At 45.6% G+C, this 26,786-nt stretch overlaps 1 protein-coding gene across 1 annotated transcript in view; it reads left to right on the forward strand.

Moving 5' to 3' along the window:
• Nucleotides 1-4,786: 4,786 nt before the first annotated feature.
• Nucleotides 4,787-26,786, forward strand: part of TTC7A (tetratricopeptide repeat domain 7A) — a 125,677-nt gene continuing 103,677 nt past the window's right edge. The window contains exons 1-2 of the mRNA XM_068563873.1: nucleotides 4,787-5,117; nucleotides 21,848-22,011. Coding sequence (XP_068419974.1) covers nucleotides 4,934-5,117; nucleotides 21,848-22,011 — 348 coding nt within the window. The 5' untranslated portion in view covers nucleotides 4,787-4,933. The remainder of the gene's footprint in view (nucleotides 5,118-21,847; nucleotides 22,012-26,786) is intronic.

Here is a 26,786-nt window from a genome sequence, read left to right on the forward strand (position 1 = left end):
GCCTTTCCTGTGAAATTAGTGTTCTGATTCAGTTCTTCAAGCCAAAAAAAGAGAAGCCTGATGGAGACTTTAGGGATAGGTTCTTTAATATGTTGCGACAGCATTCAGTAGTAAATCTTGAAGCAGAGGTGACCCCGGCTCTCCCTCTTATCTTTTTGTGAATGGCCTGAAAGCAGAAATAGGGGATTTAATATGCAAGCAAAAAGTAGGGTGGGAAATAGGCCCATGGCCAGACCTCCAAAACCTTGAAAGAGCTCTATTTTAAAAGAGCTCTAGAACTAAGAAACTAAAGGGAGAAGAAAGAAAGAAGTTATCAATGAAGGTGTTCAATTTCCCATTCTACCCGCAAACCCACAAGGAAACATTTCTCTAAAAATTAAAAGACAGTCTTACAATTTTGATTGATATGGTCACAGTAATATCAATCTTAAACCTGAGCACTATTATACAGATCTTCCTCAACTTATAATGGGGTTACATCCCGATAAACCCATCGTAAGTTGAAAATATCCTAAGTCAAAAATGCATTTAGTAAACCTAACCTACCATCATAGCTTAGTCTTGCCACCCTTAAATGTGCTCAGAACTTACATTAATTAGCCTGCGATTGGGCAAAATCATCCAACACAAAGCCTATTTTATAATAAAGTATTGAATATCTCTTGTAATGTATTGACTACTGTACTGAAAGTGAAAAACAGAATGGTTGTGTGGGTACAGAATGGTTATAAGTGTATTGGTTGTTTCCCCTTGTGATCACGTGGCTGACTGGAAGCTGCCACTCGCTGCCCTGCCCTGCCCTGCCCAGCATCATGAGAGAGGATCTTTGCTAGCCTGGGGAAAAAGACCAAAATTCAAAATTCGAAGGGTGGTTTCCACCAAACTGGTATCACTTTCCTACCATCTTAAAGTTGGAAGAAATCAAACCATCATAAGTCAGGGACCCTCTGTACAACCCTTTCCTTGGAGTCAACAAACTACTTGGTCAGGCATCTATCTAATAATCCTAATTATCTAAAACCACACTGTCCCTAGGCCCCGGCACTTAACCATCAGCCCTGTACTTTTAATCAAGGAATGTTCTTTTCTCCTTTGTGACACTACACTCATTAACTTAATAGCAAGGGATTTACTGTGTGAATGGAATTGCCACATTAAATGCTCTCCTGACAGCCACTTCCCTCCAGTCCCTGAGGACCTCCCTGTTCATAATGAGGTCCTGGCTAATTTGGATATTGATTTGCCAGTACTTTTGTGTGTAAATCAAACATAGATTGAAGCTCTCTTGTGGGCAAACAATTCCACTGACATTCTACTAGAACTAAACCCATCAAGGTTCAGACTGACGCACCTAAACCTCTACCCAAGCTTGCACAATAGCCTTTAAAACAAGGCACTAAGGAAGGAATAAAACTAAAATCAAAAGCCATAAAGAGAAAGGAGTCTTCATACCTCATCCTAGTCCTTGTAATACTCCTATCCTCCCAGTCAAAAGCCCAGTGGCAGGAATACAGATTCACTTAGGTCCCTGGGGCCATAAATAAGTCACTCTCCACTTCCCTTTAGAACCAAACTCAAATACTGTTTTATCCTCAAGGCCTAAGGAGACTGACCACGTGTTGTACAATTGTAGAACTCTGTTGTGCTTTCTTTGGTGTCTCTTTAAATCAAAAGTTAATACCTGTCTTCTCCAAGGAAAATCAACAACATAGTTGGACTGGTATGCCTCAGCTTCTGAGATGCCCTCCTACTTTTCACAAGTCCTCAACCAGGACCTCCAGAGCTTTAAATTGCCCTGTGACCCTATTCTTAGCCAATATGTGGATAATCTTTCTTGTTCCAAAGATGAGGCAAGCTCTAAGGCTGATTCATCTCTCTGCTTCCTCTTTTAGCTCAGGGAGGGCATATGGTTTCCAGAGAGAGGTTAACAATTTGTCAAAGGTAAGTGCACGACCTAAGACAAGATTTATTCCATGGAGGCAAATCTCTTAATCCAGACAACCAGCTGTGCAAAAGGTACCCGGCCAACTAAGAGACAATTATGAGGATTCCTGAGTCTTACTGGCCACTGCAGGCTGTGTGTTCCCAAGTTTTCTGAAACTCCCATACCATTATTTGACTTGCCCAAGTCTCTGGTAACCAAACCTTTTCTCTGAGAACAAACATGAACTTGTTTTTTGTGAGTTCAAATGAGGTGTTCAATACCCTCCTACTTTGGGCCTAACTAAACATCATAAGCCTTTCAACCTATAAGTAAATCAGAGATCTCACTAAGCCCTTAACTTCATGAGAATAAAGACTAATAGCTTAGCCTCTCTTGCGATCCAATGGCAAGAGCTTCCCACTTTGTTGAGGGGCAGCAGCTAAACAAATAGTCTCCTATTGGCTTGGCTGTAGAGTCTCCTTTAAACCAGATGGTCCCTCGTGCTGTACCATCTTTGTTGCTCCCTGAAAATACACACTTCTCATTAAGTCGATTTACCTCCTGCGAACTTCCTTCCTTTCTCTGAGATGCTACAGAGATTGTCAAGGCAGTGCTCTCCCTCACTCTGGTAAGCAATGAACTCAGCTTCACTTGATCAGCAAGTTATTTCGGTAGCATTTTTGAGCTGGCAAATGACAGTGGTCTTTATCAGAATGTGTCCTAAACTCTCATCTGAGAAATCCCAGATTATTAAAAAATAAAAACAACCACCACACTTTCTATTTGTCATTGATTTTGGCAAATATTACTGATTGGATCATGGTTGTTCTTTGTTCTTGTTCCTACAGCCTCTTACTCCCCTGAAAGATGTTGGTCACTAATGGGCTGGGGTCCTGTCTCTGCTGGAAAAGAGCCGTGAAGGGGTCCAGCATGTGTTCTGTGGTGCTGAGGGGCAGTTTGTCATAAGCTTTCACCATGATGCTGTGTTCCTCCTTCCCATGCCGCATGCCCACACAAATATTGATGCACCCGCGGAAGAAACAGGCAGCAATACCCCTTCAGTTAGTTCCCTGGAGTCCAGCAAACTGGGGGAGGGGTTGGCAAAGGATTGGAGAGAAAAGAGGGAGGAGAGGAGTTTTCCTTATTTTGTCAGGATTCCTCTTATCAGCTCTGCTTTTCTTTGCCTGCCCTAGGGCTGACTCTGGGGAATGCCAGATTGGGGCAAATCGCAGGGTGTCCTCAGGCCACCCTCACCCAAAGGACACGCACACCTCTCTCCAAGTGAAATCTGGTTCTGGTGACCAGCAAGGGCAGGCAAAGGGTAACAAAAAGCCGGCTAGAGCAGTTGACAGAAGTAGGTGACGAGGAGTTTGCGTAAATTGAGTAAACTGCCAAAGCTGTCCCCATTTTCCTTCATCTATCTCCTGGTCTCTAGGAGCTCAGGACAGACCCCAGAGCAGCGGCCAAGGTGAGGAAGTGTGCCCCCCAAACAAGGAATGGAGCAGCATTTGAAACCTAGAGAAAAGGATATCCACGGCGGGGGGGGGGGGGGCGGGGGGGGTAGGGGGGAGTTGGGGGCGACAAGGGGGGGGGCGGGGGCGGGGTAGGAAGGCTGCCTTCAACAGATAACCCCTTGTGGCTGCAGAGGCAAAGGGCCCAGGAGCCTGAGCTCCACTTGACAAAAACTTCCCACGGTTACAGTTGTCTAGAAGCACGAAGCAGTGAGTCTCCTGATACTTAAAAGCTTGCTCTAACTCTTCCGTATTCTGGAATCTTCGGTCTGTGCCATGCACTATGTCACTTAAATAGTTTTGTCGCTTTGGTCTCGCTGTGATTTCTTGAGTGATGGCCTCCATCCCCACACGGGACTGTACGCTGGGGTCGCCCCAGGCGGGGCCACCATAACCAGTGTCAGGCAGAGGGTGTCGTCCGCCTCTGCCCCCGAGGCCGCCCTGTAATCCTTTGAACTTCTTAGTCCCCACAGCACCGGGCTAAGTCCTAGAGCTCGGTACAGCTTTGTTCACAGTCTTCAGACACCAGAATTAAGAAATATGTAAATACCAAGTTGGAGAAACAGCTTAAAAAGTTTAAGAAATCCAGAGCAACAGGATTCCGCAGAGGACAGGCCTGCCAGTTGGGGTGGGGGGAGACAGGTTGGAAAGAGGAACTCCGCTCTGAAAAAACAACGTTCAAGTCTCTCGCAGTGGAGGCGTCCCGAGAGTCGCTGGACTCCGAACCGGCGGGTTCTCCCGAGAGCCCCGCGGGTGGCGCGCAAGGCTCGCGCGGCCCAGCAGGGCGGGACCCGGGCGGCAGCCGGCGGCTCTCCGGGGAGGCTCGCTCTAGGAGTTGGGAGTGACCGGCCGGCCGGCCTCTCCCGGGATTTGTGACGTGCCGGACAGCGGTGGTGACGGGGCCACCACATAAAGCCGGGTCGTCGGGGCGGGGGTCTCCCAGGCCAAGGGCCACGATGGGATGGGGAGGGGGTGGGGAGCGAGGCGCCCCCGAGCGCCGGAGCTCCGCGCAGCATTAAGGTGAGCACCGAGTCGGCGGTGGCGGCGGCGGCGCGGGGCTGGCGCCTGTACGGCCGCGAGCACCCAGCACGCGCCTGGCTGCTGCAGCCGCGTTGGCGGCCCGCGCCACGCCCCCGAGGGGGTGGAGCCGCGGCCGGGGGCGGGTCCGCAGCTGGCGGCGCCCAGGCCTGGGGCGGGGGCTGTGGCAGCAGCGGCGGCGGCGGCGGCGGCGCCAGGAGCTGCTGCAGCAGAGGCGGAGGCTGCTCCTGGACGCGTCCGGGCCGCTCAGCCGGAGCCCCAGCCCGGAGACGCCGGGCGGTGCGCTGGGTGCTGCGGCTGCTGCCCGCCGGCCGCCGCCCGGGCCCCCGCTGCCACCCGGGCCCCGGCCGCCGCTCGCGCCCGGGTCGACCCCGCCCGCGTGTGTGCCCCAGCCGGGACGCCGCCCCCGACCGAGTCTCCACTTCTCGGCCGCACCTCCCATGACAGCGCCCGCTCGAAGATGGCTGCGAAGGGCGCGCACGGCTCCCACCTGAAGATGGAGAGCGAGCTGGAGCGCTGCCGCGCCGAGGGCCACTGGGACCGCATGCTAGAGCTGGTCCGGCATATGCAGACGCTAGTCGTGCCCGGCGGCGGGGGCGGCCGGCGAGCCAGCCCGAACGCCGTGCTCACCTCTGTGGACTCCGGTGAGTGAGGGAAGGGGCCGGTTCACAAGCGCGGAGCGCGCGAAGGGCGCCTCCTCCAGGAAGCGGGCCCCGACTGCGTGGGGCCGGCGGTGGCTGCTTTCGGTATTACCCTTCCTACAGTGCTGGTCTTAGGAGCAACCAGGGTAGTAAGGAAGGTTCTTCTGCCCAAGGAGAAAACTCACATGCAGGGTGCTTTGGGGAAAAGAGAGAAACGGCTTTTGCTCTCTGCCCTTTCGGATCATGTGGGCTGCTCGGACTGCTGTGAAATGGTGGTTTCGGCACGCATCAGATTGGGGCTTAGGCCGGACTCTTGCGCCGCCCCTCCAACCCCCATTCCGGTTCCTAAACTCCGTCAGGTGAAGGCTGTGCCTGTCTCTCCTTGCCCTCCCCCTCTTTCCCCCAAGTCAAATTGACGGCGAAGCTCTGTGCACAGCCAGTATGGTTGGGGGCTTGACGAGCGCCAGGGTGGAGTGGTGGAGAAGTGGGAAAGAGGCCTGGTAAGCCTCAGTTTCTTCTTCTGAGTTCTGACTCGGGACGCATCTAGCCCTGGCAGTCTGTGGCTTTAGCAGTAGGGCTGGTTTGGCTGGGCTGGGCTCTTGTGCTGGGGTGGGAAGGCACCCTGATGTGGCAGTGGGGGAACACCCCGCCCCAGTCTCCAACCTCAAACCTGTTCCTGGTGCCTTCAGCTCCGGAAGAGCCCTCCCTGAGCCCTCCCTGAGCCCTCTGTTTGTGCGCAGCCAACTTTAGAGCCTTTGTGGAAGGAGGCAGGGAGTAAATAAATACAGATATAAAGAGTTTTAAAGACTGCCCAGCCTGTGGAAGGCTCTGTGAGGAGACAGAATGATAACGATAATAGTAACGGTAATAGCTAACTCGCTCACTCACTGTGTGCCAGTGTACTAAGCACTGTAATCAACTCAGTTTCTCCCAACAACCCCATGAAGCAGGTACTCTTGTTTGCCACTTACAGATAAAGAAACTGAGGCACAGAGAACTTAAGTAACTTGATCATCCAGCCAATAAGTGGTGGAACCAGGATTTGAACCCAGGTTTCTGAGTACATCCTTTTAACCACTTGCACCATTACCTCCCCAAGAAGTATAACACAAAATCCCAGCTTGAAGAGTTGACAAAATGGATGGGAAGGCAGAGGGGCGATCAGAGGGCAATTGTGTTAGATTATGGTGCTTAGAGGAAGAGGAGGTTTCAGGAAGCAGCAGAACTGGTACTGGCCTCTAACTGGTGTTGGGAAGGGCAGAGTATGTTTGCCCAATGAGGAGGAAGGATAGATGGACACTGAGGGGGCTAGGTGGCAGGAATGGACAGTCGGTTTGAGGCTTTGAGGTAGGTCTGAGCGTGGCAGTGAGGGGTAGTGGCCAGAGCTAAAGATTCATGTTTGGGAGAAACTGATGAGACCCTGCCTTCCAGGGAAGGACAGATAAATTTCAGGTTCCCCTCTGTCCCCCTGTGTGGGGTGATGTGGTGGGGTGGGGCTGGTGAGGGTGGAATGGAGGATGACCCATGCAGAGGGCACTGGGGCCTGGTCAAGGTGTGGGAATCTGGGTGAGGTTGGTAGCACCACAGAGAAGCATGCTGGGCCCAAGACAGGAACCGGGGCCGCCTAGAGTCTATCCAGGGCTTTACTTCCTAAGCTGTTCTTCAGAGGTCTCAAGGAGATTGAGTAATTAATTCCTTGGTATTCTAGGATAAAAGGGTTTGGGAGCCAAAAAAGCTAAGTCATTAGACCTAACAGATTCAATGTTGTTAAACTGATCTTTTTTAACTGCAGGACTTCTCAGAGCCTTTAATATGCTCACCTGCGTATGATGTTCAAGCCAAGGTTAGAGTATAAACACCACATTTCTCAAACTTACTTTGACCGTATTCTATGAAGGATTATTGGGAAGCACTGGTATGGCATAGTTTATAAATGGTATGGTATAGTTATAAAGTGCTTCTTCTATTTGAAAAAAACTTTTTTTGTAAACAGCCTTGTGGGGAGGGCAGGAATTATTGTCCCCATTTTAGACATCAAGGCCCAGAAAGGTCACATAATGAGTATGTGGCAGAGACTGTACCCAAACCGGAGTCCCTGACACCAAGTCTACTAGTGACAGAGGGAGGAGTGTGGAGCCTGGGTTGGCTTCACTGTGGGAACTGACCAGCACAAAGAGGGAGGCTAAGGTCAGTGGGGTCTCTCCTGCCAATTTTGGGGTTTGGTCCTATGAGTGATTTTCTCCCATTGCTGTTTCCAGATACATTTATCCCAAAACGCACACATGCCTGCATGCACGTGCACACACAGACACACACAAGGAAGGAAAACAAATGACTCCCGAAGCCCAGGCTTAGGGCATGTTTTGGATTGTCTGCTATTTTGGTTCTCTCTCCACTGGGTTCCGTGATCACTGGAGGGATTAAGGGCCTGTGTTTTGAGGGGGTGTGGACACTGAGCCCCCTGCAGCCCAGGAGGGAGATTCTTAAAAGTCCCACCTGGTCTGTTAGACTCAATGACCAGAAGCTTCAACATAATTACATAATGTGGGAGAGGTGAGGAAGGTGCTGAGGGAGGAGGATGAACCCCAGCTGAACCCTATTTTACAGACTGAGGCCCTGCTGTATCTGTGGGATTTCCCAAAGAAACGAAGAATAGCCCCCAGAACATGGGTTTCACTCCAGGGAGCAGGAGGGGAAGACCCAGCTGGAGGGGGGGACCTCTTTCTGGTCTGGTGGGAGTGAAGGATCAGGAGATGCTCCCGCAGAAGGGGCCCCTATCCCCTTTTCCTGTCTGGGGAGGCTGCTCCCCACCACGTGCCCAGGGGGAAGGTGGTTACTACTGTTTGTACATTTTCTTTCAAACTCACATCCGGTTTAGATTTGGTCAGGATGGAGCAGGGGAACCCCAGAGGGTGGCTAGCTGTGATGGGTTTTGTTCATGTAAAAACAAAGAGCCCCATCCAAGTGGTTAAAAAAAAAAAAAACAAAAAAAACTTTATTAAGAAAAATTTCCAAAACGTCAAAAAAGTAGAGAGAAAAATGAATCCCATATACCCATCAACCAGTGTCAGTGATCACAAACTCATGAATAGTTTTGTTTGAGCTACACCCTGGGCCATTTCTCCCCCACGTTGCAATATTTCAACATGTATTTATTAAACAAGAACTCTTTTGAAAAATAAAACTACCACATTTTTATTACAGCTCCCCCTCATCTAATTATTTAATTTTACAGTTTGTTTGCTAGAATCAGGATCCAGATAAGGCCACACATTGCATTTGGTTAATGGGTTGAATCTTTCTTTTATCCCCAACATTTTATTATGAAAATTTCAAACATACAAAAAGTTGAAAGAATTTTGCAGTAAACACCTGTATTCCCACCACCTAGATTCGAATATTCTTTTACTATACTTGCTTTAATCACATCTGCTACTCTCTCCATCCATCTGGAGTCTCTCCTAGTCTGTAGTCATCCCCTATCTTTTTTTTTTTTAATTAGTGATTTTTTTAAAAAGCTGGAGATTGTTCTGAGCATTTTTTTCAGTTGAAGTTAGTGGGAGTACGTTTGAGGCAGGTGGCCTCTCACTAGTTTTGCCCTCTTCCTCCTCTTGCCGCGGTTGGAAGGTCCCAGCCCTTTGCAGTCCTGCGAAGTGAGCAGCTGCAGAGACCACCGTGTCCCCATTTGACCCAGTAGGGAAGGGTCTGGTCTGAGCACCTGGCCTGCCAGCTGGAACCACCTTTCCTGACTGAATTGGCAGGTGGAAGAATGGGGAGCACCGCCCTGCAAGTATGGGTTCCGGGGAGGAGGCCGGTAATCCTTGAAGTGGGTCCCTGTGAACTGGCACGCGGCGAGAGGCCTGGAGAGGGGTGGGAGTGGAGAGGAAGCTAGCCGCCAGAGGCCTCCTAAACAAGGTGGGGAGACTGGGCGGGCCACTAAGTGGGGACTTCCTTTGGGCCTCTGCTAAGAGCAGAGAGCTGGGCTGGGCTGCCAGAATCAGGAGCCAGACTCCCAGAGTCTGTTGCACTGTCCGTGAGGAAGGCCTTCCTAATGCCCCAGCAAGGGAGAAGCTGGAACACTTTACCCAAACCAGGATAGGGAGTAGGTTTCGGACAATAAGATGATGAAGAGCAATCTGTTTTACCTTTGGAGAAGGATAGGAAAGCCTCAATCCACCTGGATTCTTATTTAACAACTGAAAACCTAGAACTTTTCATTCCAAACTACCCTTCAGTTCCATAGACTGACCAGTTGAGAAGAGTGGGATGGAAAATGTGGAGCAGGGAGGAGAGTTGGACAAGGAAGAAAAGAAAGTAAATTCCCGATATCTACTTGAGTGTCTGCTAAACGGAAAAACAGAGAGACTGAGTGGGGTGTGAAGAGGGGAGGGCAAAAAGGCTCTGGAGAAGGATCCGGAGTGTTAATCTACAAAACAGTCTGAAACTCACAAGTGTGTGACAGTGAGAACTACTCTTATTCCTGCCCTTGGAATTACGATTAGTTTTTAACCTACTGTTTACAGCTCTTAAGACTGTTCTTCTTTTCCAAACTGTCAGGAGCTCTGCTCTGCGTGGGATGTGGGGAAGAGAGACTGTTCTTTGGCTGTGTTATGTTATGTGGGTTGTGACCATAACAACATTGCATCTTTATTGTCATCTATAAAATGGGTATAATTTCTACCTTTCAGGGCTGTGCAGATTAAATGATACTATATAATAAAGTACCTGGTACTCAGTGGGCCATCAGCAAATACCAGCCCCCCTTTTTCAGTAAAAGGCACTTTTGAAGTTTAGAGCAGTGCTTCTCAAACGGTCTGTGGTGAAGGCTCAGTTTTATGTTCTGGTTTTTTTTTTTTTAGATTCCCAATCTGTTGTGTTCTGATACTTTCTTAAAATACATAAACTGATACCCGCTCCCCCCACCACCAATTTTTTAGTATTTGATTCAACAATTATTCTGTCACATGGTTATCAACGTTTCTGAACATATACTCTAAATTTCTGCACTCACCCCGCGGGACTGGGTCACAAACACGCACAGACCCACCCCAGCCCACGGACCACACTTTGAGCAGCATGTGTTCAGAGGACATTTTGAGGAGAGGTGTGGGCCCTGGGGAGTATTTCAAGATTGAGGTTTGCCTAGAAGGAAGCTGGTTTCTCTTGGCATGAAAGGAAAGGAGCCAAGGAACCCTAGGGAGCTCTGGGCCGGGCAGCTGGGTGGCGGAGGCGGGACCCGGTGGCCGGAAGGCTGGGCTGCAGACTGGCACCCGCAGACCGCGGGGCGGGAGCTGTGCGCACCGCTGCACCTGACGGCAGAGGGGCGGGACCAGCCCGGGAGGCGGAGCCTGGGGAGGGATGAGGTTCCCTGGGAAGGAGCAGATTCATAACTCTACCTCAGGTTTTACGGATGCAAAACAGATAAGAAGGGGACAGCCAATTGCCAAGGGGCCCGCAGCTCAGGAATGCTGCTCAGGCACCCACTTCTAAGCAGCCCACTCCCCCTCCTGGCTGAGCTTTTGGAAACGTAGAAGATTCCTTCTATTCTTGGGTCGATTTAAATTTTATTTTTGACTAGGTAATATATTCACATGGGTCAACCTTCCAAAGGTACCCAAAAGTAACTAGTGAAAAGCCTCCCTCCATCTCTGCCCCCATCCCTGTAAGGTAGAAAAGTTAGCAGATGTTTGTGTTATCCTTTTATATTTTCATGCATAAACGCACAGTGGTCCACTGTGTGTGCTCTACTTTCTAATCAGTTTATCTTGAGGTTCATGTCATGACAGCCCATACAGAGCCTCCTCATTCCTTTGTATGGTGGCATGGTGTCCCTTTTAATGGATATATCATGCTTTATTTAATCAGCCTTCTGTTGATGGACACAAAGTTTTCTCTGGTTTTCTGCTATTATAAACAACGCTGCAGGAATGACCTTATATGCTGGTCGTTTTACACATGTTCGAGGACATCTGTAGGCATGGGATTGCTGAGTCAATGGGGATGTGCAAGAAATAATTTTGATATATGTCGCCAAGTTGCCCTTTGTAGAGGTTCTACCAACTTCTGTCCCACTGGTGATGGATGATAGTTTGAACCATCATTTTTGGCTATTTCCTCCTAATGTTACTTTTAGAAATCATGAGGTAGGTAGCAAAGGATGGGCTACTAGGCTGTGGCATCCTCAGAGGGAACATCTCCTGTGACTGTTCTCTGGGATCTGGGCTTCTGGGATGCTCTCTGTGGGGAATCTCCCTTACGAAGAGAGACGATTATTCAGGGACATGCAATTTTACACCTGTGGCTTTGAGTTGTGAGCAAACTGCAGTGGTCCTGAGAGTAAGGAGTGAGTGGCATTCTGAGTAGGTTTGAGAATGCCATCCTGGCAGCAGGAAGAGCACTAGAGGACGTGGAATCGAGCACATGTTCCTGGAGGCATTTTATTTTTTTTATAAATTTATGTATTTTATTTTATTTTTGGCTGCATTGGGTCTTTGTTGCTGCACTGGCTTTTTCTAGTTGTAGCGAGCGGGGGCTACTCTTCGTTGTGGTGCACGGGCTTCCCATTGCGGTGGCTTCTCTTGTTGCGGAGCATGGGCTCTAGGCACGCGGGCTTCAGTAGCTGTGGTGCACGGGCTTGGTAGTTATGGCTCGTGGGTTCTAGAGCGCAGGCTCAGTAGTTGTTGTGCGCAGGCTTAGTTGCTCCGTGGCATGTGGGATCTTCCCGGACCAGGGCTCGAACCCATGTCCCCTGCATTGGTAGGCAGATTCTTTTTTTTTTTTTTTAAATATGTGCATGCATTACTTTTCTTTTTTTAAACTTTTGGGTTTATTTATTTATTTATTTATGGCTGTGTTGGGTCTTCGTTTCTGTGCGAGGGCTTTCTCTAGTTGCGGCAAGCGGGGGCCACTCTTCATCGCGGTGCGCGGGCCTCTCACTATCGCGGCCTCTCCTGCTGCGGAGCACAGGCTCCAGACGCGCAGGCTCAGCAAACTGTGGCTCACGGGCCTAGTCGCTCCGCGGCACGCGGGATCCTCCCAGACCAGGGCTCGAACCCACGTCCCCCGCATTGGCAGGCAGACTCTCAACCACTGCACCACCAGGGAAGCCCTGGTAGGCAGATTCTTAACCACTGTGCCACCAGGGAAGCCCCCCTGGAGGCATTTTGGATGGGCACAGAACTCCCTGAGCCTCGGGGCTTCCCCATGGGGGAGTGGAAAGGATCCCATTACTCAACAGCTATTTATTGGGTGCCTGTATTAAGTGGTCCTTGCTCTGTTCGAGGGGGACAGGCCAGGAGCCAGTCACCAAGCACAGCCACCCAAGGCGGTCCTGAAACCACCTTCAACCTCAAACCCTGCACCCTGAGCACCTGGATCCCACCCCACTCAGGTCGCCCCTGCTGTAGGTAGCAGGGATACGGTGGCTCCAGGACTGCAGTTTTCAGTGCCGTGGGGGAGACAGCAAATTAAACCAAGCAGTATGAAATCACTAGCCAAGGGGTGAGGTCTGTGGAAGAGCTAACGTGTGCAGGAACTCCAGAAAGTGCCAAGGATTGCCATGCTACACCAGTAAATCTGCTTCTGGCCTTAACCCTCCTTGGTTGCTAGGTTATCCCTGGGTCATGCTAAAATACCTTAATAACAGAGAAAACCAATTCTGCTACATGGAAGATAGGAGCACCTGACAATGTGTTATTAAGCCACCTTGTATATTTTTCCTCTCCAGTAGTCTGGAGGGAATTCCTTCCTTGTGTAAGAACTTATCACCTTGGAGCATGGGTGTGACTTTCTCCCTCATTTTTTTTCCTTTTTTTAAATTTAATTTAATTTAATTTTGAAGTTTATTTATTTTTTACACAGCAGGTTCTTATTAGTTATCCATTTCGTACATATTAGTGTATACATGTCAATCCCAATCTCCCAATTCATCCCACCACAGACCCCCCCACCGCTTTCCCTGCTTGGTGTCCATACGTTTGTTTCTCTACATCTGTGTCTCTATTTCTGCCCTGCAAACTGGTTCATCTGTACCATTTTTCTAGATTCCACATATATGCGTTAATATACGATATCTGTTTTTCTCTTTCTGACTTACTTCACTCTGTATGACAGTCTCTAGGTCCATCCACATCTCTACAAATGACCCAGTTTCATTCCTTTTTATGACTGAGTAATATTCCATTGTATATACGTACCACATCTTCTTTATCCACTTGTCTGTCGATGGACACTTAGGTTGCTTCCGTGACCTGGCTATTGTAAACAGTGCTGCAATGAACATTGGGGTGCATGTGTCTTTTTGAATTATGGTTTTCTCTGGGTACATGCCCAGCAGTGTGATTGCTGGGTCATATGGTAATTCTATTTTTAGTTTTTTAAGGAACCTCCATACTGTTCTCCATAGTGGCTGTATCAGTTTACATTCCCACCAACAGTGCAAGAGGGTTCCCTTTTCTCCACACCCTCTCCAGCATTTGTTGTTTGTAGATTTTCTGATGATGCCCATTCTAACTGGTGTGAGGTGATACCTAATTGTAGTTTTGATTTGCATTTCTCTAATAATTAGTGATGTTGAGCAGCTTTTCATCTGTCTCTTGGCCATCTGTATGTCTTCTTTGGAGAGATGTCTGTTTAGGTCTTCTGCCCTTTTTTGGATTGGGTTGTTTTTTTTTTAATATTGAGCTGCATGAGCTGTTTATATATTTTGGAGATTAACCCTTTGTCCGTTGATTCGTTTGCAAATATTTTCTCCCATTCTGAAGGTTGTCTTTTCGTCTTGTTTGTAGTTTCCTTTGCTGTGCAAAAGCTTTGAAGTTTCATTAGGTCCCATTTGTTTATTTGTGTTTTTATTTCCATTACTCTAGGAGGTGGGTCAAAAAAGATCTTGCTGTGATTTATGTCAAGAGTGTTCTTCCTATATCTTCCTCTAAGAGTTTTATAGTGTCTGGCCTTGCATTTAGGTCTTTAATCCATTTTGAGTTTATTTTTGTGTATGGTGTTAGGGAGTGTTCTAATTTCATTCTTTTACATGTAGCTGTCCAGTTTTCCCAGCACCACTTATTGAAGAGACTGTCTGTTCTCCATTGTATATCCTTGCCTCCTTTGTCATAGATTAGTTGACCATAAGTGTGTGGGTCTATCTCTGGGCTTTCTATCCTGTTCCATTGATCTATGTTTCTGTTTTTGTGTCAGTACCATATTGTCTTGATTACTGTAGCTTTGTAGTATAGTCTGAAGTCAGGGAGTCTGATTCCTCCAGCTCCGTTTTTTTCCCTCAAGATTGCTTTGGCTATTCGGGGTCTTTTGTGTCTCCATACAAATTTTAAGATTTTTTGTTCTAGTTCTGTAAAAAATGCCACTGGTAATTTGATATGGATTGTATTGAATCTGTAGATTGCTTTGAGTAATATAGTCATTTTCACAATATTGATTCTTCCAATCCAAAAACATGATATATCTCTCCATCTGTTTGTGTCATCTTTGATTTCTTTCATCAGTGTCTTATAGTTTTCTGAGTACAGGTTTTTACCTCACTAGGTAGGTTTATTCCTAGGTATTTTATTCTTTTTGTTGCAGTGTTTGAATGAGATTGTTTCCTTAATTTCTCTTTCTGATCTTTTGTTGTTAGGGTATAGGAATGCAAGAGATTTCTGTGCATTAATTTTGCATCCTGCAACTTGGCCAAATTCGTTGATTAGCTCTAGTAGTTTTCAGGTGGCATCTTTAGGATTCTCTATGTATAGTATCATGTCATCTCCAAACAATGACAGTTTTACTCCTTCTTTTCCAATTTGTATTCCTTTTATTTCTTTTTCGTCTCTGATTGCCGTGGCTAGGACTTCCAAAACTATGTTGAATAATAGTGGCGAGAGTGGACATCCTGTCTTGTTCCTGATCTTAGAGGAAATGCTCTCAGTTTTTCACCATTGAGAATGATGTTTGCTGTGGGTTTGTTGTATATGGCCTTTATTATGTTGAGGTAGGCTCCCTCTATGCCCACTTACTGGAGAGTTTTTGTCATAAATGGGTGTTGAGTTTTGTCAAAAGCTTTTTCTGCTTCTATTGAGATGATTATATGGTTTTTATTCTTCAGTTTGTTAATATGGTGTATCACATTGATTGATTTGCATATATTGAAGAATCCTTGCATCCCTGGGATAAATCCCAGTTGATCATGGTGTATGATCCTTTTAATGTGTTGTTGGATTCTGTTTGCTAGTATTTTGTTGAGGATTTTTGCATCTATATTCATCAGTGATATTGGTCTGTAATTTTCTTTCTTTGTAGTATCTTTGTCTGGTTTTGGTAACAGGGTGATGGTGGCCTCATAGAATGAGCTTGGGAGTGTTCCTTCCTCTGCAATTTTTTGGAAGAGTTTGAGAAGGATGGGTGTTAGCTCTTCTCTAAATGTTTGATAGAATTCACCTGTGAAGCCATCTGGTCCTGGACTTTTGTTTGTTGGAAGATTTTTTGTTGTTGTTGTTTTGTTTGTTTGTTTGTTTTTATACTGCAGGTTCTTGTTAGTCATCAGTTTTATACACATCAGTGTATACATGTCAATCCCAATCGCCCAATTCAGCACACCACCATCCCCACCCCACCGCAGTTTTCCCCCCTTGGTGTCCCTGTGTCTGTTCTCTACATCTGTGTCTCAACTTCTGCCCTGCAAACTGGCTCATCTGTACCATTTTTCTAGGTTCCACATACACGTGTTAATATACGATATTTGTTTTTCTCTTTCTGACTTACTTCACTCTCTATGACAGTCTCTAGATCTATCCACGTCTCAGCAAATGACTCAATTTTGTTCCTTTTTATGGCTGAGTAATATTCCATTGTATATATGTACCACAACTTCTTTAACCATTCGTCTGTCGATGGGCATTTAGGTTGCTTCCATGACCTGGCTATTGTAAATAGTGCTGCAATGAACATTGGGGTGCATGTGTCTTTTTGAATTATGGTTTTCTCTGGGTATACGCCCAGTAGTGGGATTGCTGGATCATATGGTAAATCTATTTTTAGTTTTTTAAGGAACCTCCATACTGTTCTCCATAGTGGCTGTATCAATTTACATTCCCACAAACAGTGCAAGAGGGTTCCCTTTTCTCCACACCCTCTCCAGCATTTGTTGTTTGTAGATTTTCTGATGATGCCCATTCTAACTGGTGTGAGGTGATACCTCATTGTAGTTTTGATTTGCATTTCTCTAATAATTTAGAATTTCTCTAATAATTCTCTAATAAAGTGATGTTGAGCAGCTTTTCATGTGCTTCTTGGCCATCTGTATGTCTTCTTTGGAGAAATGTCTATTTAGGTCTTCTGCCCATTTTTGGATTGGGTTGTTTGTTTCTTTAATATTGAGCTGCATGAGCTGTTTATATATTTTGGAGATTAATCCTTTGTCCGTTGATTCATTTGCAAATATTTTCTCCCATTCTGAGGGTTGTCTTTTGGTCTTGTTTATAGTTTCCTTTGCTGTGCAAAAGCTTTGAAGTTTCATTAGGTCCCATTTGTTTATTTTTGTTTTTATTTCCGTTACTTTAGGAGGTGGATCAAAAAAGATCTTGCTGTGATTTATGTCAAAGAGTGTTCTTCCTGTGTTTTCCACTAAGAGTTTTATAGTGTCCGGTCTTACATTTAGGTCTCGAATCCATTTTGAGTTTATTTTTGTGTATGGTGTTAGGGAGTGTTCTAATTTCATTCTTTTACATGTAGCTGTCCAGTTTTCCCAGCACCACTTATTGAAGAGACTGTCTTTTCTGCATTGTATATCTTTGCCTCCTTTGTCATAGATTAGTTGACCATAGGTGCATGGGTTTATCTCTGGGTTTTCTATCCTGTTACACTGATCTATGTTTCTTTTTTTGTGCCAGTACCATATTGTCTTGATTACTGTAGCTTTGTAGTATAGTCTGAAGTCAGGGAGTCTGATTCCTCCAGCTCCGTTTTTTTCCCTCAAGACTGCTTTGGCTATTCGGGGTCTTTTGTGTCTCCATACAAATTTTAAGATGATTTGTTCTAGTTCCGTAAAAAATGCCATTGGTAATTTGATAGGGATTGCATTGGATCTGTAGATTGCTTTGAGTAGTATAGTCATTTTCACAATATTGATTCTTCCAATCCAAGAACATGGTATATCTCTCCACCTGTTGGTATCATCTTTAATTTCTTTCATCAGTGTCTTATAGTTTTCTGCATACAGGTCTTTTGTCTCCCTAGGTAGGTTTATTCCTAGATATTTTATTCTTTTTGTTGCAATGGTAAATGGGAGTGTTTCCATAATTTCTCTTTCAGATTTTTCATCATTGGTTTATAGGAATGCAAGAGATTTCTGTGCATTAATTTTGTATCCTGCAACTTTACCAAATTCATTGATTAGCTCTAGTAGTTTTCTGGTGGCATCTTTAGGATTCTCTATGTATAGTATCATGTCATCTGCAAACAGTGACAGTTTTACTCCTTCTTTTCCAATTGTATTCCTTTTATTTCTTTTTCTTCTCTGATTGCCATGGCTAGGACTTCCAAAATTATGTTGAATAGTAGTGGTGAGAGTGGACATCCTTGTCTCGTTCCTGATCTTAGAGGAAATGCTTCCAGTTTTTCACCATTGAGAATGATGTTTGCTGTGGGTTTGTCGTATATGGCCTTTATTATGTTGAGGAAAGTTCCCTCTATGCCCACTTTCTGGAGAGTTTTTATCATAAATGGGTGTTGAATTTTGTCAAAAGCTTTTTCTGCTTCTATTGAGATGATCATATGGTTTTTATTCTTCAATTTGTTAATATGGTGTATCACATTGATTGATTTGTGTATATTGAAGAATCCTTGCATCCCTGGAATAAATTCCACTTGATCGTGGTGTATGATCCTTTTAATGTGTTGTTGGATTCTGTTTGCCAGTATTTTGTTGAGGATTTTTGCATCTATATTCATCAGTGATATTGGTCTATAATTTTCTTTTTTTGTAGTATCTTTGTCTGGTTTTGGTATCAGGGTGATGGTGGCCTCATAGAATGAGTTTGGGAGTGTTCCTTCCTCTGCAATTTTTTGGAAGAGTTTGAGAAGGATGGGTGTTAGCTCTTCTCTAAATGTTTGATAGAATTCACCTGTGAAGCCATCTGGTCCTGGGCTTTTGTTTGTTGGAAGATTTTTAATCACAGTTTCAATTTCAGTGCTTGTGATTGGTCTGTTCATATTTTCTGTTTCTTCCTGGTTCAGTCTTGGAAGGTTATACCTTTCTAAGAATTTGTCCATTTCTTCCAGGTTGTCCATTTTATTGGCATAGAGTTGCTTGTAGTAGTCTCTTAGGATGTATTGTATTTTTGCGGTGTCTGTTGTAACTTCTCCTTTTTCATTTCTAATTTTATTGATTTGAGTCCTCTCCCTCTTTTTCTTGATGAGTCTGGCTAATGGCTTATCAATTTTGTTTATCTTCTCAAAGAACCAGCTTTTAGATTTATTGATCTTTGCTATTTTCTTTGTTTCTATTTCATTTATTTCTCCTCTGATCTTTATGATTTCTTTCCTTCTGCTAACTTTGGGTTTTGTTTGTTCTTCTTTCTCTAGTTCCTTTAGGTGTAAGGTTAGATTGTTTACTTGAGGTTTTTCTTGTTTCTTTAGGTAGGCTTGTATAGCTATAAACTTCCTTCTTAGAACTGCTTTTGCTGCATCCCATAGGTTTTGGATCGTCGTGTTTTCATAGTCATTTGTCTCTAGGTATTTTTGATTTCCTCTTTGATTTCTTCAGTGATCTCTTGGTTATTTAGTAACGTATTGTTTAGCCTCCATGTGTTTGTGTTTTTTACATTTTTTTCCCTGTAATTCATTTCTAATCTCATAGCATTGTGGTCAGAAAAGATGCTTGATATGATTTAGATTTTCTTAAATTTACTGAGGCTTGATTTGTGACCCAAGATGTGATCTATCCTGGAGAATGTTCTGTGTGCACTCGAGAAGAAAGTGTAATCTGCTGTTTTTGGATGGAATGTCCTATAAATAGCAGTTAAATCTATCTGGTCTATTGTGTCATTTAAAGCTTCTGTTTCCTTATTTATTTTCATTTTGGATGATCTGTCCATTGGTGTAAGTGAGGTGTTAAAGTCCCCCACTATTGTTGTGTTACTGTCGATTTCCTCTTTTATAGCTGTTAGCATTTGCCTTATGTATTGTGGTGCTCCTGTGTTGGGTGCACATATATTTATAATTGCTATATCTTCTTCTTGGATTGATCCCTTGATCATTATGTAGTGTCCTTCCTTGTCTCTTGTAACATTCTTTATTTTAAAGTCTATGTTATCTGGTATGAGTATTGCTACTCCTGCTTTCTTTTGATTTCCATTTGCATGGAATATCTTTTTCCATCCCCTCACTTTCAGTGTGTATGTGTCCCTAGGTCTGAAGTGGATCTCTTGTAGACAGCATATATATGGGTCTTGTTTTTGTATCCATTCAGTGACCCTGTGTCTTTTGGTTGGAGCATTTAATCCATTCACATTCAAGGTAGTTATCGATATGTATGTTCCTATGACCATTTTCTTAATTGTTTTGGGTTTGTTTTTGTCGGTCCTTTTCTTCTCTTGCATTTCCCACTTAGAGAAGTTCCTTTAGCATTTGCTGTAGAGCTTTTTTGGTGGTGCTGAATTTTCTTAGCTTTTGCTTGTCTGTAAAGCTTTTGATTTCTCCGTCAAATCTGAGATCCTTGCCAGGTAGAGTAGTGTTGGTTGTAGGTTCTTCCCTTTCATCACTTTAGATATATCGTGCCACTCCCTTCTGGCTTGTAGAGTTTCTGCTGAGAAATCGGCTGTAAACCTTATGGGAGTTCCCTTGTATGTTATTTGTCGTTTTTCCCTTGTTGCTTTTAATAATTTTTCTTTGTCTTTAATTTTTGTCAATTTGATTACTATGTGTTTTGGTGTGTTTCTCCTTGGATTTATCCTGCCTGGGACTCTCTGCACTTCCTGGACTTGGGTGGCTATTTCCTTTCCCATGTTAAGGAAGTTTTCAACTATAATCTCTTCAAATATTTTCTCAGGTCCTTTCTCTCTCTCTTCTCCTTCTGGGACCCCTATAATGCGAATGTTGTTGTGTTTAATGTTGTCCCAGAGGTCTCTTAGGCTGTCTTTGTTTCTTTTCATTCTTTCCTCTTTATTCTGTTCCATGGCAGTGAATTCCGCCATTCCGTCTTCCAGGTCACTTATCCGTTCTTCTGCCTCAGTTACTCTGCTATTGATTCCTCCCAGTGTATTTTTCGTTTCAGTTATTGTATTGTTCATCTCTGTTCATTTTTTAATTCTTCTAGGTCTTTGTTCTTTAATTCTTCTAGGTCTTTGTTAAACATTTCTTGCATCTTTTCAAGCTTTGCCTCCATTCTTTTTCCAAGATCCTGGGTAATCTTCACTGTCATTATTTTTAACTCTTTTTCTGGAAGGTTGCCTATCTCAACTTCATTCAGTTGTTTTTCTGGGGTTTTATCTTGTTCCTTCATCTGGTACATAGTCCTCTGCCTTTTCATTTTGTCTGTCTTTCTGTGAATGTGGTTTTCGTTCCACAGGCTGCAGGATTGTAGTTCTTCTTGCTTCTGTTGTCTGCCCTCTGGTGGATGAGGCTATTTAAGAGCCTTGTGCAAGCTTCCTGATGGGAGGGACTGGTGGTGGGTAGAGTTGGGTGTTGCTCTGGTGGGCAGAGCTCAGTAAAACTTTAATCCGCTTGTTTGCTGATGGGTGGGGCTGAGTTCCCTCTCTGTTGGTGTTTTGGCGTGAGGTGACCCAGCACTGCAGCCTACCTGCTCTTTGGTGGGGCTGATGGTGGACTCTGGGAGGGCTCACGCCAAGGAGTACTCCCCAGAACTTCTGCTGCCAGTGTCCTTGTCCCCATCGTGAGCCACAGCCACTCCCTGCATCTGCAGGAGACCCTCCAACACTAGCAGGTAGGTCTGGTTCAGTCGCCTATAGGGTCACTGCTCCTTCCCCTGGGTCCCGATGCGCACACTACTTTGTGTGTGCCCTCCAAAAGTGGAGTCTCCCCTTCCCCCAGTCCTGTCGAAGTCCCACAGTTAAATTCTGCCAGGCTTCAAAGTCTGATTCTCTGGGAATTCCTCCTCCCGTTGCCGGACCCCCAGGTTGGGAAGCCTGACGTGGGGCTCAGAACCTTCACTCCATTGGGTGGACTTCTGTGGTGTAAGTGTTTTCCAGTTTGTGGGTCACCCACCCAGCAGCCATGGGATTTGATTTTATTGTGATTGCACCCCTCCTACCATCTCATTGTGGCTTCTCTGCTGTTCTTTGATGTGGGGCATCTTTTTTGGTGAGGTCCAGCATCCTCCTGTCAATGATTATTCAGCAGTTAGCTGTGGTTCTGGTGCTCTCGCAAGAAGGAGTGAGAGCACATCCTTCCACTCCGCTATCTTGAACCAATCTCTGTCCCTCATTTTAAATTCTGAAATTCTGGGCTTGTTCCAAGTCCTGGGAACTCCACCTCCTCAAACACTGAACTACAGAAAATAAACCCAAGGGGGCAGTTTGTGCTGTGACCGTGGTAGAATGTGTGTTTTTTCTTTAAAGGCTGTTTAAGTGCATAGAAACTATGTCTTTATTTTCTCAGATCCAAGCCATTCAAATGCTAGGTTGGGGGTGGTTGGGTGGGTACAGGGCCGTGTACCAGTCTTCACATCTGCCATGTTCAGGGGACTACTGTCCTCACGTAGCCACTCTGATCCCTGCCCTGTTTTCCAGATGGCTTTGGGAAATTGCTCCTGGCCGAGGCCCTCCTGGAGCAGTGTTTGAAGGAGAACCACGCCAAGATAAAAGACTCTATCCCTCTGCTGGAGAAGAGTGAGCCGAAGATGAATGAAGCCAGAAACTATCTGAGCAGTATCCTTAATCACGGGAGGCTGCCGGTAAGTTGTAGACCGCCCACCCACCCAGCCTGGAGCTGTCTCTCCTCTCTCCTGCCTCGTCTCTGCTGTGAGGACCTCCTGGGGTCATTTGGTCACCTGAGCAGCAAGTGTCCCTTAAGGGTTGGCCTGCCCTGTTCAGTACAGTAGCCACTAGCCACGTGGCTTGTCCAAACTGAGCTGTGCTGTGAGTGTGAAACACACACTGGATTTCGAAGACTTAGTACAAAACACGGAATACAAAAGAGCATCAATTATTTATATTGATTACATATTCAAATGATAATATTTAGAATATATTAAATAAAATGTATTATTAAAATTAATTTTACCTATTTTTACCTTTTTTAATGTGACTAGAAATGTTTACTAGAAAAATCTAAATTACACTTGTGGCTTGCACTTGTGGCCGAAGTTATAGATTTCTATTACACAGCGTTTGGTTGATCTAGTTTGTGCCTGGTCCTTTGGCTTCTTTGAGGATCTCAGGGAAATAAAACCTCAGTGAATGTATGATCTAGTTGGAAACAGGCAAACATTCTGAGTTGGCTAGCAACGGAAGCACTCCATAACATGGCAAGCCAGTTCGAGTCCACGTGCATTTATTGAGCAATTACTATATGCAAGGCACTGAGGGACAGTATAGAGGGAAGTATAGTCACAGCTTTCTTTAGACCTTTACTGCTCAAAGCATGGTCCACCCACCCGCAGTATGGGCATCATCTGGGAGCTGGTTAAGAATGCAAAATCTGATTCAGAACCTGCATTTTAACAAGCTCTCTTGGTGATTCTCAGGCACTTTCAAGTTTGAAACTGTTCTCAATTACCATGTATCCTGAACTATAATAGAAGTATGGGTATGTTATTAGAGACCCAAAGGGGAAATGATTTTTCAAGAGATGTTCCAAAGTAATATATTTCCTGATTTAAATATTTTATTGCAACCTACTATGTGCAAGGCATTGTGTTATGTACTTTGAGGGCAATAAAGATGAGTCCAGCATGGACCCTGCCCTCAGGGAGGTTGCAAGGCTACTGGGAAGATAGTCCTATTAAAAAATTATTCAAGGTGTACTGTGACACATGCTACAGGAGTAGCATACATGGGGAGGCAAGTCTGAGGGGGACACTCCCTGGGGTGAGGTGGGGAGTCAACTCAGGATTATGGTAGTGCTGGAATTGGACCCATCTGGGGGCTGGACCTTGAAGGAGGTCAGGATATGGACATACACAGATAAGACAAGACATTCCAACCTACAGAAGCAGTGTATAATCAAAGAGCTCCTCTTAGAAGAACTTCCTTAAAGTATGTCAGTTAGCAAGAGTGTAAGGGACTGGTGTGTAATTGGTGTAAAGGGACATTAGGGTGAGAGAGTGGGACTGGAACAGCAGGCCAAGAAGTGGGGGGCGTTTTCTGTAAGCAGTGTGGGGAGACTATACTGGAAGTTTAAGGTAACTGCGTTTAGACTCCTTGACAGGGATTATTGTAGCTCTGGGAGGTTTTGTCTCGGATTAAAATAGCTGCTTGACCCTGAGCCTGTCCCCTGATATCCTGGGCCCTCCAGTTCCTCATCTGCCAATCAAAATGGTTAGACTTGATTGATGGGTCTCAAGCTTTTCCCACCAAGACCCTTTTAATTTTTTTCTTTCCAGTAGACTCTATTATATATTTTAAAATTCTTTTTAAAATAAAAATGACTCGGGCTTATTGTAAAAAAAATTCGCTAAATAAATAAAGTGTTTGAATAATAAATACATCCTTGTTTCCACCCCTACCCCCATGCCCACTTCCGTCCCCAGAGTTGAGCACTGGTCACCATTTGGTGTGAATCCCATATGCTTTCTTTGTGCGTTAAAAAACACACATACACATGTGTGGAGCTTTCTTTTCTTATTAGTCATAGGATTCGTATTTGTGAAGTTGCTCTTTTGCACTGAAAACTTTCACTTGAAGCCTTCTGCATGCCAGTACCTCATTCTTTGTATTGGCTGAATGGTATCCACGTGTATTATTGTGAAAACTATTTTGTCTACCATATCACATTTATTAAGTACAAATTTTACCATGCTTGGGAGTTCCCTGGTGGCCTAGCGGTTAGGATTCTGGGCTTTCACTGCTGTGGCCCAGGTTCAGTCCCTGGTCAGGGAACTGAGATCCCGCAAGCTGCGCGGTGTGACCAAAAAAATTAAATTAAAAATTTAAAAATGGCTAGCAGTTAATTAAAAAAATTTACCATGCTTTATTTATCAAAGACATATATAGGCACCAATGAAATCGAGAAATTCACTGTTTTCCGAGCCAAGGCCAAAAACTTGCTGTTGATCAGGCAAAATAAAATATTAAAAATAGTTTGTGGGATTCTCTATCTTACCCCAAAGGCCAGGCCGGGGGAATGCTCTTTCCTGGCAGCAGATGAAATCTCAGGTGGATTCCCCTGCATCCCGAGTAGCTCTGATGGGATGAGGAGGAGAGGTGGGTCCTGGGGCGCCTCCTCAGGGTAGTTTGGAACTTTCTACTCTTAGTCACCTCTGAGATCCTATACAGCTCAGTGCTTTGGAGGCTGGTGAAAATGAGCCGTTTGTCCTAACTTCTGTTATCCAGTGAGTGCCAGGCTTTGCACCCTCTCACTGGTGCCTCTCTGTAACCTTCTGCAATGGTATTTACTATTATCCCCATTTTCCAGATGAAGAAACTGAGACCTAGGAGAGGTTAGTCACTTAGCCAAGGACCACAGTGCAGGTCTTGAACGCAGGCCTATTTGCCTCTGCTCCCAAGTTCTCATGCTGTTTGCCATTTCCTGGTGCTGTCTCCGTAGTGCTGGAGTAGAAATGAAATAATGACTGAGAAACCTGAGCTAACGGTAGTGGTGATGTTGCCACTCCTGCTTTTGCAGGTTTCATTTTGCATCTGTGAAGTATTTCCTCATCTCTTCTTCCTCTTACCTGGGTATCCACATGAGGTCATTCTTCCCTATTTATTGACAGAGACAATGAGGCACAAAAAGACCAGATGACACGCCTGACCCACCCAGCAGAGGGACTATTCCCCAGACCCAGTGACTTCCTGCATAGCATCCTTCCACAGGGCCCGGGCTCTGTGGTTCCCTGACTGTTGGATTGACAGGCCAGGTTCAAATTCAGAGGCATGGGTCCTGCTGAGTGTAGCCAACTTTTCATTCTGCCAAGTAAGGACATTAAAAAAGCCCCAAAACACAACAACAAAACCATACCATCTTCTATAACCGTCACTCCATAAAAGAAAAAACAACACTGAAACACAAGACAGATGTGCTTAAGAATTAAGGGTAACGTTTTAAATAGTATAACTTTAGCTTTAGAAACATTCACCACATTGTCCTTAATTTTCTGCCAGCTTGGTGGAAGCTCTGTTGTCAACTGTCTTTGATCCACCAGGAACCACTCTGAGCTACACCCTGTCATCTTGCCCTGAAACGTGTCCTGAGCTTAGCTGCCCTTTTCCCCCTTTATAGTAGGACAGGATAATAATAATAATTACTCATGGCCTGTGTTTATCTAGCTCCTTTCTAAAGAAAAGTTCAAAGCTGTTTTCTGGACTTTGCCCTATTAATGCTCTTGGCATTGCTGTGCTGGGAGTTGAGGGGTGGCTGTTATTTTCTCACCCTCAGCAATGGGGAAAACCAGGCCAGAGCAGGGAGGAAATGTGCCTGTGGCTTGAGACCAGGGGAGCAGGGATGGCAGAGCTGTTGCTCAGCTTGAGGGACTGTGGGCCACATGCCTCTGGGGGTGTGTGATCTGTGGCCCTGGCCCAGGGTGTAGGCAACCTATTTGGGGAGACTAGCAAATCCCCTTGAAAAATTCAGCCTTTGAGAGTTAATCACTAGTCAACAGGTCAGGCATGCAGGGGCCCAGTGGGTCCACTTGGTAGAGACGTTGTAGGAGGTCAGCAGAAGGGAGCTCTCTGGTAGTCAGGGAGGCTTCTAGGAGGAGGTGGGCCTGTGCAAGGCTTCGAAGGATAGAGGAGGATCTGGATAGACCGAGGGGAAGGGAAGACTGTTCTAGATGGAGGCTTGTGTGAGCAAAGGAAGAACGTGTATTTCCAAAAACCGAAGACCAGTGAGGAAGGAGAATTTGGCTTTGCCGTGTTCCATTTCTCTTCGTTGGCTTCTGAGAGGGCAGTAGATGACGAGGAGTGGTGGACGCCTCCCCTGGGGTCACAGGTTCCCCAGACTCTGCTCTCCCTGCAGGGAATCAGGGGCAACACCTTCCTGTTGGTGACAGAGGCCGGGGTGCTGACCAGCACTGCACCTCCTGGGAGCTGCGTGGACAGAATTGATGCTGTGTGGCAGGGGTGGTGCCCAGAGCCTGGCCAAGAGGGTGGTGGGTCGGCTGAGCACAGACATGGAGGTGGAGTGGCCTCAGAAGGTGGGAGCTCTGGGCCCGTGTCCAAGGCCAGGACTCTCAGGCAGGGCTGACCACACGTCCTTGGGCTCTGAGGGAGGCCCTAAGAGTCCTTGTATGGGGTGGAGATTTGGGCGTAAGCAGCACTTGATCAAGTAGGGGAAAGAAAACCGGTTTGAATGCAGGCACTTGATTCTGATAAGATGAGGGCAGTGGCCTCATGGGCCTTCACTCTCCCCCTGTCTTCTGTCCACGCTGCTGCTGTGGCCGTCTCCCCGCAGGGGTTCTGCTGCTTTGAGTGTGGGCTTCAGCTGCCTCACCTGCAGGACTCTTTCCAAGGCCTTTTACCTAGTTATATATTTGTACATACATGCATATATAGAGGAGCCCCCCAGTTA

This window comes from Eschrichtius robustus, chromosome 15 (genome assembly GCF_028021215.1).
Source record: "Eschrichtius robustus isolate mEscRob2 chromosome 15, mEscRob2.pri, whole genome shotgun sequence".
NCBI classification, from domain to species: Eukaryota; Metazoa; Chordata; class Mammalia; order Artiodactyla; family Eschrichtiidae; genus Eschrichtius; species Eschrichtius robustus.